Source organism: Odontesthes bonariensis, chromosome 16, assembly GCF_027942865.1.
Source record: "Odontesthes bonariensis isolate fOdoBon6 chromosome 16, fOdoBon6.hap1, whole genome shotgun sequence".
Classification (NCBI taxonomy): Eukaryota; Metazoa; Chordata; class Actinopteri; order Atheriniformes; family Atherinopsidae; genus Odontesthes; species Odontesthes bonariensis.
The window spans coordinates 15,114,349-15,131,459 of record NC_134521.1 but is presented as its reverse complement, the minus strand read 5'-3'; the positions used below and the strand labels follow the sequence as shown (position 1 = coordinate 15,131,459).

Sequence of the window (17,111 nt, the reverse complement as noted above, 5' to 3'; positions counted from 1 at the left end):
ATTGGAGCACGAGACACATATACGCATCAAAGCACCCGTGCTGTTGTGGAGCGCACTGAGCTGAAGGCCAGGTGGAGGCCTGAACCAGGCTGACCAGAAGGTGTGGTGGCAGCAGACCCCCCTCATGGACCGCTCCATCAAAGTGCCATCATGATGAGGCAACAACTGATTGCACGGCTTTAGTTGCAGTCATCGAGCGCCTGGCCATGGCAAGAAGTTTTTTTTTTTAAGCCAGTTTCATATCAAACCATTTCTCTTTTTTGTATTTCGGTGACATTACGATCATAATTGCGTCCCATTTCTTCGGTTTAGCAGGTCCCGTAATTCCACTGCTGACACTGCTAAAAATGACAGATTTTCCTTTTTGGATCTCTGAAAGCAGAACTTAAATCTCAGAGCCCCTAAAATTGTTCTTTTTGCGCCTTGATGCCATTCTCATGACTCAACACTCAACACTTCCAGGCACAGGAGCGAGGAAGCACAGCCTTATATGGTATAATTTTGGGCGTGGAGAATGCAAATTTACTATCCTCGTGCACGTGACCCTTAAATACGCACGGGTGGGATTCATCATTTACGCAGGTCGTTTACACACTTTATACGAAGTTAAGAGCGTTTGTTGAATCTGACGTGGCGTGTTTGTACGAGTCCTTCGTACGAAAAAAGTGAGAGAAATTTAGAATAAAAATATGAAAATGTTCTTGCACGAGGCACATTGTTCTGTTTAAAATTCTAACTTTTGATCTGAAACATACACATGTATCTGAAGTGTGAACTGAACTATATCATTAGCGGGATCGTGGATAGTTGTCATCGAGACATTTGGGGGAAATGTGTGAGAAGTTGAGAGCACAAAAAAAACAAAAACGCTCCAGCTGGGACTTCTTGCTGCCCCTCAAAGTTAACTGGACTGGAAAATGAAAATAAAAACCGCTTTAAAGCTATTCAATGTCATAACAACGGCTCAAACTGAGATTCCATTGTATAAGAAGCAAACGCGGTTCTCCTTTTTAGAATTACCCTAAAAAGATTGAAACAGTGTGCTTTTCAATGTATTGAAACCTCTCTGCTCATGTATGTGTATTGTGTGTACATGTTAGACTCTAGTGGCATTTGAGGAGATCAGAGTAGGTCGGCCAGATGGCTTTAATGTCACCCCCCCAGCCGCTTAGAGTAGTTGCAACATGGAGATCTGGAGCAAAAACAAACATATAGGAGCTGAGAGCTCACTGCTGCCCGACACACTGTGTGGCAGTGACTGCTACGAGCAAGATGAGAAACATATTGTAACCCAGATTTATCTCCTACAAGGGCCCCTGCTTTCATTATGTGGCTTTTCTGTGCTGAGAGTGAAATGGGCACTTTTGTGTGAATTTAAATTCAAAGCAGAGGAGAGAGAAACAAGAAATGGGAGACTGAGTGTGTTTGCAGGAAAAAAGGACAAAAATACCAAGTGTCCTAACACAAGAATAAAAGAGATGCTTTGTGTGAGTGTTTCTTACCATCTTTGTTACTGGTGACAGGAATGTTGTGGACAGTTCGGAGTTTGAAACAAGAGCTGGTCAGGACCTGCAGCTCTACAGAACTTAAAACACATGCCTGGAGATCTGAAAGAAAACCAGTGGCTGCAGTCAAACCTTTACTTTACTGTTGTGCAGGTGTTAAAGTACTTTAAAGGGAATTTTACAAAAATTCTTTGGATGAAAAAAAAAAAAAGCAGCCAAAGTTACCTTTCTTTTGGAGTTTCTGGATGCTTTCCCTCCACTCTGACCTCTCATAGTCAGAAGAAAGGAGGAACAGAAAGCTCTGCATGAACAGAAAAAGACACTTAATAAATACATCAAAGATATTGTTTCAATTTTCAAATAATTTATAAAAAGGTTGGAAATAAAAATCCCAGTGCTAAGGTGTGAAATCATTCCACACGGTCAGAAGATTTAGAAACGGAGAATCTAAATCTAATGTCACAGAGAAGTCTTTGAAAGGTTCTTGAGTCCCTCTAGTGGTGGGATCTGAGCGTTGCAGTTCCATGAATGCAGATAGTAATTAGATGACAAGAAAGGAGTACCTTTCCATGTTTGTTGTGGATGCGGAAGGGAATAGTGGGGGAGTGCAGGAGCAACCAGGACTCCTGCTCATTCATCTTCTTCCTCAGACGCTCGACGCGGCTCTGACCCTTCGGTGCTTTCTGTGCAAACACAGAGAAGAGCGAAAAGAATAGAAATTAATCTACAGTTTAAGCAGAGAAAAAATGCCAACAGTTGCTGTTTGGCATCTGAAACGAAAAGAGCTGAAGGGGGATATGCGAATTGTTCTATGTCATAACTAAACTCAGACTCAGACCATAACACACAGATCCACTTATGTTTTAGACTCAGTGGGATTCAGAGGGTAGGAGTGCAGGAGATGATGCCGTCTCACCGTGTTAGCTACTGCTCATAAGGTTATTTTTATTCAACTATTGTTTCATATCACTAAAAATCAAATCAGTATCGGGTGGTTTAGTTCAGACTAATTTTATTAAAACAGACAAAACACAGAGTGATCAGTAGATTGAGAATAAAATCCCAACAGGCTGCTTCCTTGTTTTTTTAAAACCACTTCTTAAGGCGCTAGCATGGTTGCCGCGTCTGTCACGGCGGTGTCGCACCGTGACGTCAAAATGATGTTTCAGGCCTGGCGCTTCCCTTGAAAAGACGGCGCAGCGCGTTGTCGTGCACCAGTCGATTTTTGTAACTTGGCGGCGCCGAGCACAACGAACCGGATGGACCGATGTGAGACCAGGCTCAGTGAGGAGGTGCGTTTGTACAGCACCTGTACGAAACTCCAGTGAAACAGCACAGGGAGCACGTAAACTCCCGAAACTGGTTAACAAAGATGGGCAGAACTTTGGGGAAAGAGGGAGAGTTCTGTAAGAATGTGTGGAGGAAGCTACGGGACAGATACGTGAAGGCAAAGAAGAGGGCAGAGACTCTGTTGATGCCGGGGGCTTCAAACCTTCACCTCTTTTAACTGAATTAAAAAATTAAAATGATCCGAAAACTGCAGCAGTATCATTAATTACATTATTCCTGCTCTTGACAGCGGCATTGTTTTCTTCTCCACTTTCCTGGTTGTAGAGTAGCGGTAACCTTCACGTAGCAGCGCCACCTCTGTGACGGAGAAAATCGCAACTACTGGCGCAACGACTTGCGCCACTATATAGGGTCCTATGGCGGGCACGAACTCGTGATGTCATCAACACCGCTCGCGCGTGCAGACGCGGCAACCATGCTAGAGCCTTTAGACTTTAAAATCTGCGTCACACCGAGCTTATGGTTACTGACATTTTCATCACCCTCAGTTACTTTGGAAAACATAACAACATGAGATGGAATAATCATTGCAATCAAATGTTTTGTGTATCCAGATCTATGATTTATTAGATCACTGTTGTCGATTCCGAATCAGCAAAGGGGAAGCCGATTACAATTTATTCCAAAGGAAAGCTGCGAGAGCATCTAGAAAATTAGATCTGCGCTGTGAGAGGATATTTAATTCAGGGGTCTCAGCTTCTTGTCAGCAGAGAAGGTAAACAAATAAATACACAGCGTCCACCAGGAAGCTGTGAGTCAGAGCTTGCCAGGCAACAATCAGCTGAATCTCCCACTGGCCTCCTGTGACTGTAAATACCAGCAGAGGTCACTCACTGTGGGAGAAATTAACGCTGCGAGAGGGAATAACAGGAACTGTCTGGCTGGGGGTGGAGGTGTATAATTGAGCAAACTTGTAACTGTTGACAGCCTATCACGTCTTACGCTTCAACCGACATCAACAAGTGAAACGGCGGAATGGCGAAAGCTTAAACCGCAGATGCAAATCCCATTTAATAAAACACAACATGAGAAGGAGGAAGGAGTTGTTGTTTCCAGATTGATTAGTGTCTTCTGTTTGAGGACCTATTTTATCCATATCAGCATGAAACATAAACATGACCTCACCTCTGCCAAGACAAACAGAAAAGTGGCTGAGAAGGAGAAAAAGGAAGGTACAGCAGTTCCAGTAAGGACTACTCACAGGAAATTCTGATTCTGCTTCAACAAATAAATAAATGACCAGTCAAACTATGTGTTTGTGTTTCTTGTGACAATAGGGACCCAGCTGATGTTTAATCCTAAGGAACAAGGGAAAGTCCCACTCAGGGATGAAAGGCTAATTCAATATCAAGAGAAGAACATTTTCCTTGCTCAGGGTTTCTAAATGGTCTCCAAACTCTGCTCCTTTCGGCATTATTACAAGATTAAAGGAGTTTCAGTCTCGTCGGGAAAGTTAAACCCACAGTAAGTTACTTACCCTGTCTAAGCTTTAGGACGTTGGATTTGGATCCATATGACGGGAGAAAGAGTTGAAAAAGAATTACCTTCTCTTTCTGTATCTCATTCTTTAAGGCCGAGATCTTGATCTTCATCTCCTCAATTTCATGCTCAGGCAGGACTTGAATGCTCGGGCAGGAGTCTGAGTCTTCCAAGGTTTGGAAAGTTAAATCAGCCAGAGGGATGTACCACTTGCACTCATACTGCTGATGGCGACTGCAGACAGACACAGAGGAAAGGGGTGTAAGGATGTAGGAGTAAAGAAGGAAGGAAAGAGAAATTATTACAAATTCACAAAGGAAACCTTTTTTTTTTTTTTTTTTTTTTTTTTTTTTTTAAATTACTACAAAGCTGACATCCAGCCACACTGGAACACACTGACTGGATGAATGAGAGCACTGCAGTTTAAAGGCAAAGCTATAGTTCAACTATTTTTCTATTGGAAAGCCTGCCTTTTCGAAGTCTGGGCTAATTCTAATGAACGTAGCAGAATAATCAATCTTTTTCAGCCAATTATTCTTGTCACAAAGTTCTTTAATAAAAATGATGAATGCAGAGTGTTACTTTGATCTGGGCTGTGGAGACTAATGTACTTTGTTAATAACGAGACTTAAAGTGATCCCTTTTGAGAGCAGCACCGACTCCTTAATACTGCCACACCTTTATCACTCTGCTCAGTCTCGGCTGTGTCCCTCGCACACAGACACGGCTCCAGATTCTCTGAATCTTTTCATGGTGTTATGTACTGCAGATGATGGAATATGTAAACATTTTAGAATGATGAGCATTATTCTGAAATTGTTCCACAGACTGTTGACACAGTTCTTTTAAGCTTTCTGAATCTCTGCCCCATCTTTACCTCTAAGAGACTCTGCCTCTCAAAGGTCCTCTTTTTTTTAACCCTATCATGTTATAAACTGCAGCTTAGTTTGATTTATATATGTTACTTAGGAGTTAGCTGACAGCTGCAGTTTTAAACTACCCAACACTACATAAAAGTCATAATAATCAAGACATAAAACCTCACAGGATTCTTTTGCCTGCATCATATATTCCTTTACTTTTGATATATTCTTTATTTGGTAATTGCAACCCTTATTTAAACATATGAGCCAAATTAATTTAGATTAATGAATTACTTTACATTTTCTGATAGTTAAACATGGGATGGTTTTGCAGAGAAGAGGTTGCATCTTGAAGTAACAAAGATGTAAAAGGACGATCTCACTGCTCCCGATATAGCTCCCAACCACTGAAATCCCAGTTAACTCTAAGCTAATATAGCTATTTCACACATTTATCTCATGCATGTGTATCAACAGAAACTGAACACTAGTTTCCTGTCTTAGCAACACAATTTTGCTTTTGCCGTCTTACGTTCGAGGCTTATTCAGTGACGTTATCAGCGCATAAGTATTGAACACATACTAACAAAAAGGACGGGGCTATGTTCGATATACAGCTGAGGACAATTGAAATCAATCAAATTTGTTCAACTTGTTCTTTTATTCGAAACAGCAGAAAATGATGTGGAGTATGTGGCAGTGGAGCCATTATTAATATGATTAATTCCAAAATGACAGAACAGAGAAAATAGCAGGATTCATCAGAGATTAAGGATCCTCTGTGACTTAACACAAGATGATGGGAGTTTACGGATGGCTGCTCCGCTCTGTGTGTGACTGTCGCTTGTAGGCAGGATACTGATAACTGTCCAGACCATAACAGTTGATTTACAGGTCTGGTACGGCAAAACTATGTATTCCAACAAGTGAAGAGCAGCTAAAAAAAAACAAAGCACTGACAAATGAGGACCGTCAACCGGAGGAAGAGTCGATCATGATAACAGGAGAAGCTGAGACGAGTCGATCCTCTAAAGGTGCCACTAAATCTGCTGACATGGGTCAAGCATTAACATATAGCATCACACACTTTATGTTTGCCCCTTTTCTTTGCAGAAAGCCCTGAAAGAGGGGAAAAAACCCACAAAATGTCTGTTTATCTGTTTCTCCTATTTACTTTTCATGACCCCAGAACCCAAATATCTGCTATTATTTCTCTCCGTTACAGGGGCTTCAGAAGTCTTTACGAGAGACAGGATGGCTTATAACGTTCTGGAGTGATACCATCAACTTTTTTTTAGTATAATGAACATACTCAAATATATCTCCTTATTAAAGGATAAGACCGTTTTTTTTACATTGGGCCCTTGATTTCACATTATAGCATGATGTTCTACTCACCCCTGCTTGTTGTTGAACATTTGGAGCTGTTCCGAAGATATTCGCGAGGCGTCTGGCTGCTCTCTTGAGATATTCGGCCATGAAACGGTTTCCTATGGGCAAGCTTATACAGGTACAAACTATGCTGTTTATAATTTATTAATTACTCTACACTAGCACTGATAACGTGGAGGTGCGTCGCTTACTTAAAAAAATCCGGGTTATTGTAATTTTGTTTTTTTCGTGTAAAGTGGGTGTTACTGACGTCCTCGTGGTGCTACTGCCACAGACAGCCCACAGACCTGCTGCCTATTTATTCATTCGGCTAAAATTCAAAATTAGTAACCCGGATTTTTTTAAGTAAGCGACGCACCTCCACGTTATCAGTGCTAGTGTAGAGTAATTAATAAATTATAAACAGCGTAGTTTGTGCCTGTATAAGCTTGCCCATAGGAAACCGTTTCATGGCCGAATATCTCAAGAGAGCCACCAGACGCCTCGCGAATATCTTCGGAACAGCTCCAAATGACCAACAACAAGCAGGGGTGAGTAGAACATCATGTTATAATGTGAAATCAAGGGCCCAATGTCAAAAAACCGGTCTTATCCTTTAACAGAATATCCAGAATAAATTGTAGCCCCAGACTTGTTAAAAGACAACATGACTGGTATCTTTCTCACTGCTGTCAGACGAGCAAACAGTGTGCCATTTGGTGGCGTGACAGATCAATAGACCAAGTATCCCTTAGTAGAAGCAACATGGAGCAGCATGGCACAGTAACAGCCAGGAGTTCAGATAGCACTGTACACAGTTACACAGTTTAAGTTTGTTGTGCTCAGGTGGATGGTGAAATGAATTCCACATACAGCTAGAAACATAGTGAGGAAAGTTACGAACAGTGTTTCCACTTCATCAGAGGACAAAGCTAAATGTAAGATGCACTCACCCCACAGCCGTCTTCTTCATCTTGGCACACAGCAGCAGATCGGTGAAGAGGAAGACGTGTCGTAGCTTCCTGGAGCTTTCCGACACCTCTACCAGAAATCCATCCTTCACCAGCTGACGGGCCTAAGAGTTTATTAGAGGTCAGTTGTTGCTGTCCCACTACTAAAGACATTTAAGGATTGTTTAAATTTTCAAAGAAAAGAAAATACGCCCAACTTTGACCAAAACAGCTGGACGCCTCAATAATTGAGACTTTAAGTTTTCTTACCAAAAAGAAGTATGCTTACAATAGCTTTTGTTGTTGTTTTTTTTTTTTTTACTTGAAGATACTTTCTGTATCACTGTATGAAGGATGCCTTCCACGAAAAGGACTCAATATTCTATCAAGTTCTAAGATGTTTTAACACAGAGGACACGAAGATGTGAACAGAAGCGAGCTCAGCACAATAATCAGAAGGCTGTCTTCTCACTCATACTTTGTGACCATGTGATCCAGGTTTAGCAACACCCACCTCTCCCTTGGGTGTAGTGACAGCCGTCCTGCGAGGGTCAATATCCTCATTAATGGAGGAGAGGAAGTTCTGAGAAATCCGCAGGGCGTCCTGCAGGAGGGGGAAGTCTGGGTGGTCCTTAGGAGTGTGTTTCAGCAAGTCCTGCGCAAGCAAACAAACATGTAATCCTTGAAACAATCATCTAAAAAATGGACTCATCCTTGCTCTGAATTTTTCTGGGATTGGATTCTCATTTTCTGACAGCAATCCAACCAAAAACAACCAAGATCATTCAACTTTATCTATCATTCAGAACATATTTGCACTGCACGCACACAGCCTTCTTCCTGAAAACTAAAGCAATCTGAAAATCTAGTTTCCTTATTTCTGTTGACGCTGCCCTTCAGCAGTACAGCAGGGTGACGAACACTGCAGCTGAAAACAGAAGCTGAAGCGGCCTTCCCTCCAAATGAGCGGGAACGTTTTCTTCGCGTATTTTGCTGTCGTGAGAGGAGCATAAACCTAGCTGTCAATGCACAGATTGTGTTCTTTGTCTGACAGCTTTATGCAAACATATTCATGCAATGCCACAACCTAACGAGACACATCCAGACGCCTCTGCTCGCTTGATTGGCAGTATCTGATTAATTTCCTCGCTCAAAGCAGTTTGACTTTTGTGAGGCTGGGAGGACACTGTGATAAACAACAAAAATGGGCTTAGACTTTTCAGCATTTGTGGTCCAAGATATCACATATTTATGTCATACATCTTCTATCATAGATGGCTTTGCTTTACAATCTGCCCATTAGATGTTTTATTTTTGTTAGAATCTTAAGATATCTGTCACAGATATGTAAATCTTCACTAAATAAAGAAATATATATAAAAACATTCAGAAACATCTGCTGCAACATCTACAGAATCATCATCCAAGTTGTTTAAAAGGTTTGAGTTCAGCTGATCCTTTAAAGCTGTGTTAGTGCAACTACTCACATGAAGGACCAGGGTGCTTCTGGTAACACGATCAATCGGCTTGTAAAGGAGAGCTGTGAGGGAGAAAAGGGCTCGTGGTCAGTGTTTCTGGCATATAAGTTAGCATAGACACACTCACACACAGCAGGTCCAAGACCCACAGCTCAAACAAGGATAAATACTCCCACTCAGCTCACACTGCACTTAGTGTCTTACACATGATGACTATCCAATTGTATTTCAGCTTAATCACAACAGCATATCAGTACGGCTAAATCTTCCTTCAGCAATGCAGTTGATCCTGAAATGTGACCTCCTTGAAAGTGGGTATGTGAAACAATTTTCATGTAGCGGTTGAAATAGAATCACCGCATATTGATTGCATTGTTCTCAGTCTCGACACTGTTCTGAACCAACTCAGCTGCTTGTCGAGGCTGCTAGGAGGAAAACTACTGTCTGCCCGGACACTGGATATAGAGATAGTCTGACTGAAGCACATGGATGCAAACACCACACAAATGGATGCATCTATACAAAGTGCAATAAGACTGAAATGTGCCCACATGCCACCAATCTCGCATCTGAGCCTCAGTTAAAGGCTGCACCACCACACTTGGCTGGTTTCAGCAGGGCTGGCGTTGGTGCTTAGGTGGTGCGAACAGCAGAGGCAGCTGACACACATGACAGCTCGAGGTGAGAGACTCGTGCAGATAGAGCTAAATAAAGAAAAGGAAATCACACATGTAGATAAGTAAAGAGAGAAGAAAGGAGAAAAGAAACTGATGCATTTCACTGAATTTCCACCGTAGGTCATCTAATGAAATGTCAAAATATGAATGGGATCGATATCACACGGTAGTGTAAAAAAGCAAGTATAAGGTTGCTATGCACATGAGTTCTAAAGGAACAAGAAAGTAAGGGCATGCTAGGAAAAAAAACAATCCACTGCGGCATAAATGGTTGGAAAGCAGCTCCACTCTGCGATCAAGCTAATCTCCATTCATATCTGTGAGAAATGAAGAGTGATGGCGACTTATTTTCAGACGGGAAGAAATAAAAGCTAACCAAGTGAAACAGAGAGAGGAGAGATGCACCATCTATGCAAGGAGAGTCGTCCCAGCCAGACAGTGCTCTGCTCCAAAGAAGAGGTCGAAGCCCAACAACACCTCCCCCGAATGATACATTCGTCCGTTTAAACTATGTAACAATGATCCCAACATGCATTCTCTTTCTTCATGTAAAGTCATGTTATCATTTTCTCATATACTGCTCAAACTTCACAGTTTGCATGCTCTGTACCTAATCCATCAACATTAATACATAAAAGAGCTTGAATCTTCTGTTGGGGCTTATTCCATCAAACTTCATTCAATCTATAGAGTCTCTATATACTTAAATATACACACGGTTGCTTTATAAAACCAAAGGGAACCTTCTGGAAAGCTTTGCAGGTGCTATTTGATCATTTATGCAGCCTCCGTCAATGGTCACGGCTCAGTGAACCAATACTGCTACCGCCGGGGGGATTTACTACAGATCCTGCACTAACAGCAAGAGAGAGAGCATATCTAACTGTGTGTGTGTGTGTGTGTGTGTGTGTGTGTGTGTGTGTGTGCAGATTTATATTCAAGTAAAATAACAAGTGCCTCTGGAAAGAATACATGACTTGAGTTTAGCTGGATTACAACACAGGTGCCAGATGTTGGAGTGTAAGGGCTTCATGAGCATGTTAGCTGCTGGTGCCCCGGTTGGAGCTCCATGTCTGGACTACAAGCAGTGATACTCTGAGCTAAACGCTAACATCAGCATGCAGACTGGTTCACAATGTAAATGCTAACATGCTGATGTTAAGTGTTAAGACTACGACGTTCAATAGTTCAGTATGTAAGTAGTGTTAATTCGCTCTAAGTACTGCTGAGGCTGATGAGAATGTCATTTCTTTTTGTGGGTCATTGGTCATACACACAACATATTGGTAGATAAAGAAGTTAAAATTCATCAAAGTCAGAGTTATACTCTCATATATCAGTCTGGACAAAGTCTCAAAAGCACTGCATTCTTTATGTTAAAGTGATGACACATTTCACAGCATTTAAAAAGCTGAAAAGCAGACAACCTGGTTCAAGAAAACTTTTGCAGACTTCTTATCTATTTCTCAACTTCAACCTTTTGTCAACAAACAGGATTAGGGAAGATGTGAAGACGCAGAGACTGAGAGGATCGGATACAGGCAGGAGGATTATTGGAAGTCAATGTCCTGTCACAGCGAGGTGCCTCTGATTGGTCCTGTTCTCAAGGTCGCCTTGACGACTTGGCTGACAGATAATTCATCTTTGCAAACAAGGGGATGAACTACGTGGGAAAAGCCTCTGATAAGGTGGCACATACATGATGAAGGTCAGGACTGCCAGCTTTCATGTCTCAGTGTTTGGCAAAACACAAGGCTTAAAAGAGAACTAGAAGGATGGAAAACAATGGGTAGGACATGTGAGATGTTCCTATTGATGATGGGGATATACGAGATGATTTTACTGGGATCCAGTAAATTAGGTGGAGAGTAAAAAAACGGACAGATGGGTACAGGTAAGATAGGCAGGCAGCAGGTCAAAATATGGAAAGAAAAGAGAAAAAGAGGTGGGTAAGGTCAAGAAATCCCTCAATATCTGGAAAAATATTAAGGGCTGTAATACAAAAATAATCAAAGCAACTACCTTGGGTGCCGACACACTGACTGTTGAAGGAATATGAAACTAGTTTCATGCTACTATACATAAATACCTGACAAACCTGAGGTAAAGCATACAAACTGCACAGTCATCTGGAATAATGAAGCGTAGCCTCAGCAGGAATGACGAGAAAATAATGTGATTAAAACAATCTCACTCTGTCGAGGCTCCCTCATTTACAACACTCTCTCATTTTAAATGAACTAACACTTCACAGGTACATGCAGCTGAAAACTGACACACATATGAACCCAGATTCACTTTAATCCTAACGAAACTATGAAAGTCACACATTACTGCATGTATTGGACAGTCCACAACAATTCCCTCGATCTCTTGGAGCATAAGGTTTACCCTCTGGCACAATCCCCCAAAAACAGCGTAAGTTTGCACAGCGCGAGCAGAGAACGAGCACGTACAAGCTTCACAACACACTTTCCTCACACACACACACAAATCCTCTGCTCTGACCCTTTGCTGGTAAGCATTCTCAATGAGAATCACTTAACGTGACCAGCTTTTAAACAAACACACATAAAATGATGTCCTTGTGCAGCGGCGAATGTCAGTCTCAGTGAGCACCTGCTTCTGATGCTTTACATGAAACTCCTTTTAACATCTCAATACACAGGCTCGAGCACATAAACGTATAGAAAAGGCAACTTAAGCTATTGAATGACTCACAGGCAACCTTAAATAGCTATCCCAACTTCACAGCAAATCTCGTATTCAAACCATGTCCTGTTGAATTAAAGCTGTAAATATCCTGGCTTACAAAAAAGAAAAAAAACACTCCAAGTTGTCTCCATCAAACAGCGGCAGCTCATATAATGCAGTCGTTACCGTATGTGCAGTTACAACACAGTCTGAGGATCAAAAGCACCTCCATATCCCTCTTCTCCTCTCCTGACTCTGCCTGCTGCCTCCTTTCTCAGGCATAGATACAGCGAGAGAGAGGGACAGTGTGTGAGAGTGAATTAGACAGAGCAAGAGTGTGTGTGCGTGAGTGTGTGTCAGTGTTAGCGTGTCAGAGTGCGTATGTGTTTGTGTGAGAAGAGAGCAGGTTCAGACATGCCTGCTGAAGCCCACCACTGCATACACAAGTAGAAGGGGCAGGATTGGATTCTTAAAGCAGCAAGCCAGCCTAAACAGACACGCGCACACACACACAGAAATACACGCACATGCACAAACTTACCCTCCATTGAAATTGTTGTGGTACAATCTTTGGAATCTTTCGGGCCTTTTACTTTGAGGTTCTGCAGGAAACAGGAGAGGAACAATCAGTCTGAATAATTGGATAAAGATGTGCACACAGTGATGGGCTTACTCACCTAATTGAGTTTTTATACATTTTAAAAACAAAATGTGAATATGCGTTTATGTTAAAGCGAATTAAAACACAAGTCATTTCCCACTGCCTGACTTTAAGCGTTGTCGGATCGTTGAATTGTTCATGCCACACCACAGGTTTCTCTTGTGTGTAGAAGTCGCAGCGTGTTTAAGCTTCATGGCTGAACAGCAGCAGCGAGGTCACACAGTTTAAGGTTTTTCAGAAGACTTAACCTTCACACGTCTGGCGTTTCAACCAGTTCCAGCTGTCACACATGTCGTTTAATTTCTAAATACTAATGAGCTTCATGTTAAATAATCCTTCATAATATGTTGATGCAGAGTTAACCTTCTGTTGAGAACACCCACTGCTCATCTGTCCAGATAAACGTAGAACTGCTGGTTCCAGCATGTGTTATCTCAGTGTTAACCAGTGTTCCTCAAAACAAGACCACATTTCCGATAAACACCGTTGCCCTCCGTCTGAAAGAGGATGTTTCGACTTGCTTTGCTTCCCATCTGTGGTGTCCTGCATTTGTTTCTTCTTCTACTGAAGGAGATTTATGGTTTATGGCGCTTGACATCAAAGTACTCAGTCTATTGTCTGAGTACTATCGGGTAAAGTTTGACACATTGATGTCGACGTGCAGCACACAGCATCAAACTGTCTCATTATAAAAATAACTAAAAGCTCACAATCTAAAGAGTGCTGAACAGTTACTTTTAATACATGCTTCTACAGCTTTCCATTTGGCCATTGATCCTCTTATCTTGGACGATGAACTTACCTCGGATATCTTCTGAAACTGGATGTTGGCTTGGCTGCATTTCTCTGCCGTCTCTAGCGCGACTTTGTAGTTGTCCACGAAGGCCTTGTACACTCCCAGCTGGCTGGCCTGCATGTAGGAGGAGATGGAGCAGAGAAAGGTGAGGCAAATGGTGACACGGAGAGACTAATTGAGGCAAGATAGTTACATTTACTATTCTCCCATTTAATCCGAGTTGCTTAATGAATACCAAAGACCTAGCGAGTAACTTTTTTATTTCCTAATACTAGTATATTTGCACCAATGCAGACACAAGTATGTCATGACCAAAATAGAGGGTAGTTTGTACAACGTGCATTCACCTTCAGTTACTGCTCCCACAACCACCCAATTCAATTAAGATTCATAAACAGTTGTGGAATATGAAGTCATTTTTATTCTAATCACAATGTTGCCTGATGTGGAGACTTAAAAACACATCAGAGTTAGAGTCGTGGACACAGTCTAATCAGGTCTAATGGCTATGTGCAGTCCTCCTGATTGAAAAAGAGTCGGTCGGTTTCTTTTTTTTCAGTTCCATTTCAATAACACCCCCCTCTCTGCAGAACTGTATGTGCATTGTAACACAAGCTGCAGAGCAGCAGTGCATGAATATGCATCCTGCCATAGCTACGCTTGAATGCGAGGGCAGAAGAGCCGACTATTCAAGCAATGAGATTGAATTCAGATGAATAACGTGAATGAGTAAGACTTCCCCCTCAGAGTGTGAAGTTGAAAGTTGAACTCAGAGAGGAGACAAATGAGAATCATTCAGCCCTGAATTGTATTTCAAAGATGCAGATGTGTTTTTCTTAGTATTGACAACAAGAACAATTATTTTGTGACGTTTCTTAGCACGACTCCCGACTTGAAGTCAGCCAAACAAGTGTTGCCGTCTATACTTAATCTCATCATAGCTGGAAAATGTATTTTGTGAAACCAAAAAAATTTGAAGGAGAAAAGAAACTTCCATGTGGGATTACTTCATTTCCAACAATAGATATTTGGCAGCTGGTCTGGAAAGTTCAAACCAAGAGGAGTGGCGTTGCATCAGACATTCATCAGTTCATCGTGTTGCTTGGAGACGTTTCTGTCACTGTGAAATCAGACTTCGAGCAGCACTTCAGACAAAGTGACAACCCTTCACACAACAGGTCAAAGCAGCAGGAGGGAAAACTACAGCCGAGGTCTGAGAATGAAGGCGGGAAGCAGAAAACAGGCAGAGACAGAGAGAGGTGCCAGCACTGGAGCGCCGACTACTAACTGCCACTTTCTCCTCCTGTGGACCACAGAATGTTGCAGTTCGTATTTCAAACCGTTTCTTTTGGACACAGATCTGAATTATACATGCTGTTTTGAAGCCCAGATCGTGAAATTATGTTTAGTTTAAGAAAGTACAAACGAACACCGAAATAAAAACATTAGACAATGATTAGAACAAACCAAACCGAGCTGTATCATCTGCTTACTCTGACGCTCCTGAGAATTCCACTGAGCCAAAAGAAAATTAAACACTCTTGTTTGCACACATTAACGTCTGTTCAAATCATTATCATACTTAACTTTGTAAGTCTAAAAGAAAACACAAGCGGCATGTGATGGAAGAGGCTAATTAAAACTTAGAGAGGGAAATCCCAACACGCATTCTCTGTTTTCATGGCTGGCAGGCTTTAGTTCCCCCTTTTGCTGAAATACAGCGTTCACCATTGATCTTTAACACCTCAGTGAGCCGATCTCATATGAGCAGTAACTGACGCAGGTAAACCACACCAGTGGGTTCTCCCTACAGAACACCATGGCGTTTCTGTCCAGCTCGAATTTAGATCTCAAACACTGATTTTGTCCCAAAATCAGCTTTAAATACCACAGCTAAGATTCTCACATTCTCTCTTCATAGTTTCATCCTGAAGAAAACACTTGAGCCAAGAATAACTAGTTAGCCTTATCAAGCAGAAATGTCTCAGCTGAATGCTAAACACAGCTACTGACAATACTGAAATGGCTATCTAAAGCAGGTTAATGAGTTCATCAAGTTCAGCCTTCTAGTTTAGAATGTAAACCTGGTAGCGTGTGCTAATGTTGCATGTAAATATTCATAAACCAAAAAAGTACTGGATAAATGTCAGTTTTGGTGGATGATGAGGCACGATAAAAGTTTCAGGCATCTCTACAATGATTGCAATTATCCCTGGGCAGGATAAAATATTTGTTCCAGACTTTATGCCCAAGTGTTGGTTTCATCCTGTCTGCATAAAATCTGGCAAATGGCAATCCACCCAACAGTCATTTCCTGTTTTCTGGACCAAAGTGAACGCCTGACAGAAGGACACAAAGGCTTGCTATTGACTTGGCTCACCAGTCTGCTTCATGAAAGCAGCAATCCTCACATCCACAATAACAGAACACCTGGCTTTACAGTTAATGACAAAGTAGAATAAAAAGATGGGGGCAAGTTTTCAAAGATGTGATTGACTTTTCTTGCTTTTTAAAAAAAAATTTATTCCAAAAGCCAATTTAAAACAATGCCCACACTACAATCTAATCCCTTCCCGGTTTCTGCCTGCAGGGACGTCAATAATTTGCTTAGACAAACGCTACCCTGGCAGTCACAAGCTGCAGCTGAGCCCTTCCCTTGTTTGAGAAAGGTGAGAAAACAGAGCTGTGGCTGTCTTTTATCCCCTTTGAGGCTGTTTTCTGGAACTCCATCTCTGTTGCTCCAGTCGCCTCCATGCTGCCGACAAGAAGCAGTCGGGAGTAGACCAGCTAATTACGCTGCCATCTGTACTCTTACCCTGCCGCTCTGACTAAATGTTTTGGTGCCACACGACCTGCTCATGTGCGCACATATACACAGCACAGATGGGAGCTGATGACTGCACTAATGGGTGACACTTGGTGCTACAAACCTCAGTAAGGAGGAGGGCTGTTGTCAGGACGTTCTTAAAGTCTTAAGATATTTATATAATTTGTTCTACTGTTAAACATCAGCACACTGTCAATTAGTCTGTCATTTATTCACACATTTCCCAGTGTGCAAGTGTAGCAGAATCTTTAAGAAATAAATGTTTCACCAGTTGAACTGTGTTGCACTCACAAAGTCTAACTAATAATTCTAATTTACTGTAAAGACAATGAAATTAGCTATAAGGTGGCTATGATTTCTTACGACAGTACTTGACTTTTGGTAACAATACCAAAACAATAGTTGTAAAATGTAATGAAATAAAGCTGAAATGTATTAGATTATGCTTATAAATCGACAC

At 41.7% G+C, this 17,111-nt stretch overlaps 1 protein-coding gene across 4 annotated transcripts in view; it reads right to left on the bottom strand.

Annotated features, from left to right (window-relative positions):
• The window catches only part of abr (ABR activator of RhoGEF and GTPase), a 131,034-nt gene that overhangs the window by 46,587 nt on the left and 67,336 nt on the right, over positions 1–17,111 (bottom strand). For all 4 annotated transcript variants that reach the window (XM_075486355.1, XM_075486356.1, XM_075486357.1 and 1 more), the window contains 9 exons: positions 13,831–13,938; positions 12,909–12,969; positions 9,006–9,058; positions 8,033–8,173; positions 7,522–7,643; positions 4,400–4,568; positions 2,069–2,188; positions 1,731–1,806; positions 1,503–1,607 (listed from right to left, as the gene is read on the bottom strand). In XM_075486355.1, coding sequence (XP_075342470.1) covers positions 1,503–1,607; positions 1,731–1,806; positions 2,069–2,188; positions 4,400–4,568; positions 7,522–7,643; positions 8,033–8,173; positions 9,006–9,058; positions 12,909–12,969; positions 13,831–13,938 — 955 coding nt within the window. The remainder of the gene's footprint in view (positions 1–1,502; positions 1,608–1,730; positions 1,807–2,068; positions 2,189–4,399; positions 4,569–7,521; positions 7,644–8,032; positions 8,174–9,005; positions 9,059–12,908; positions 12,970–13,830; positions 13,939–17,111) is intronic.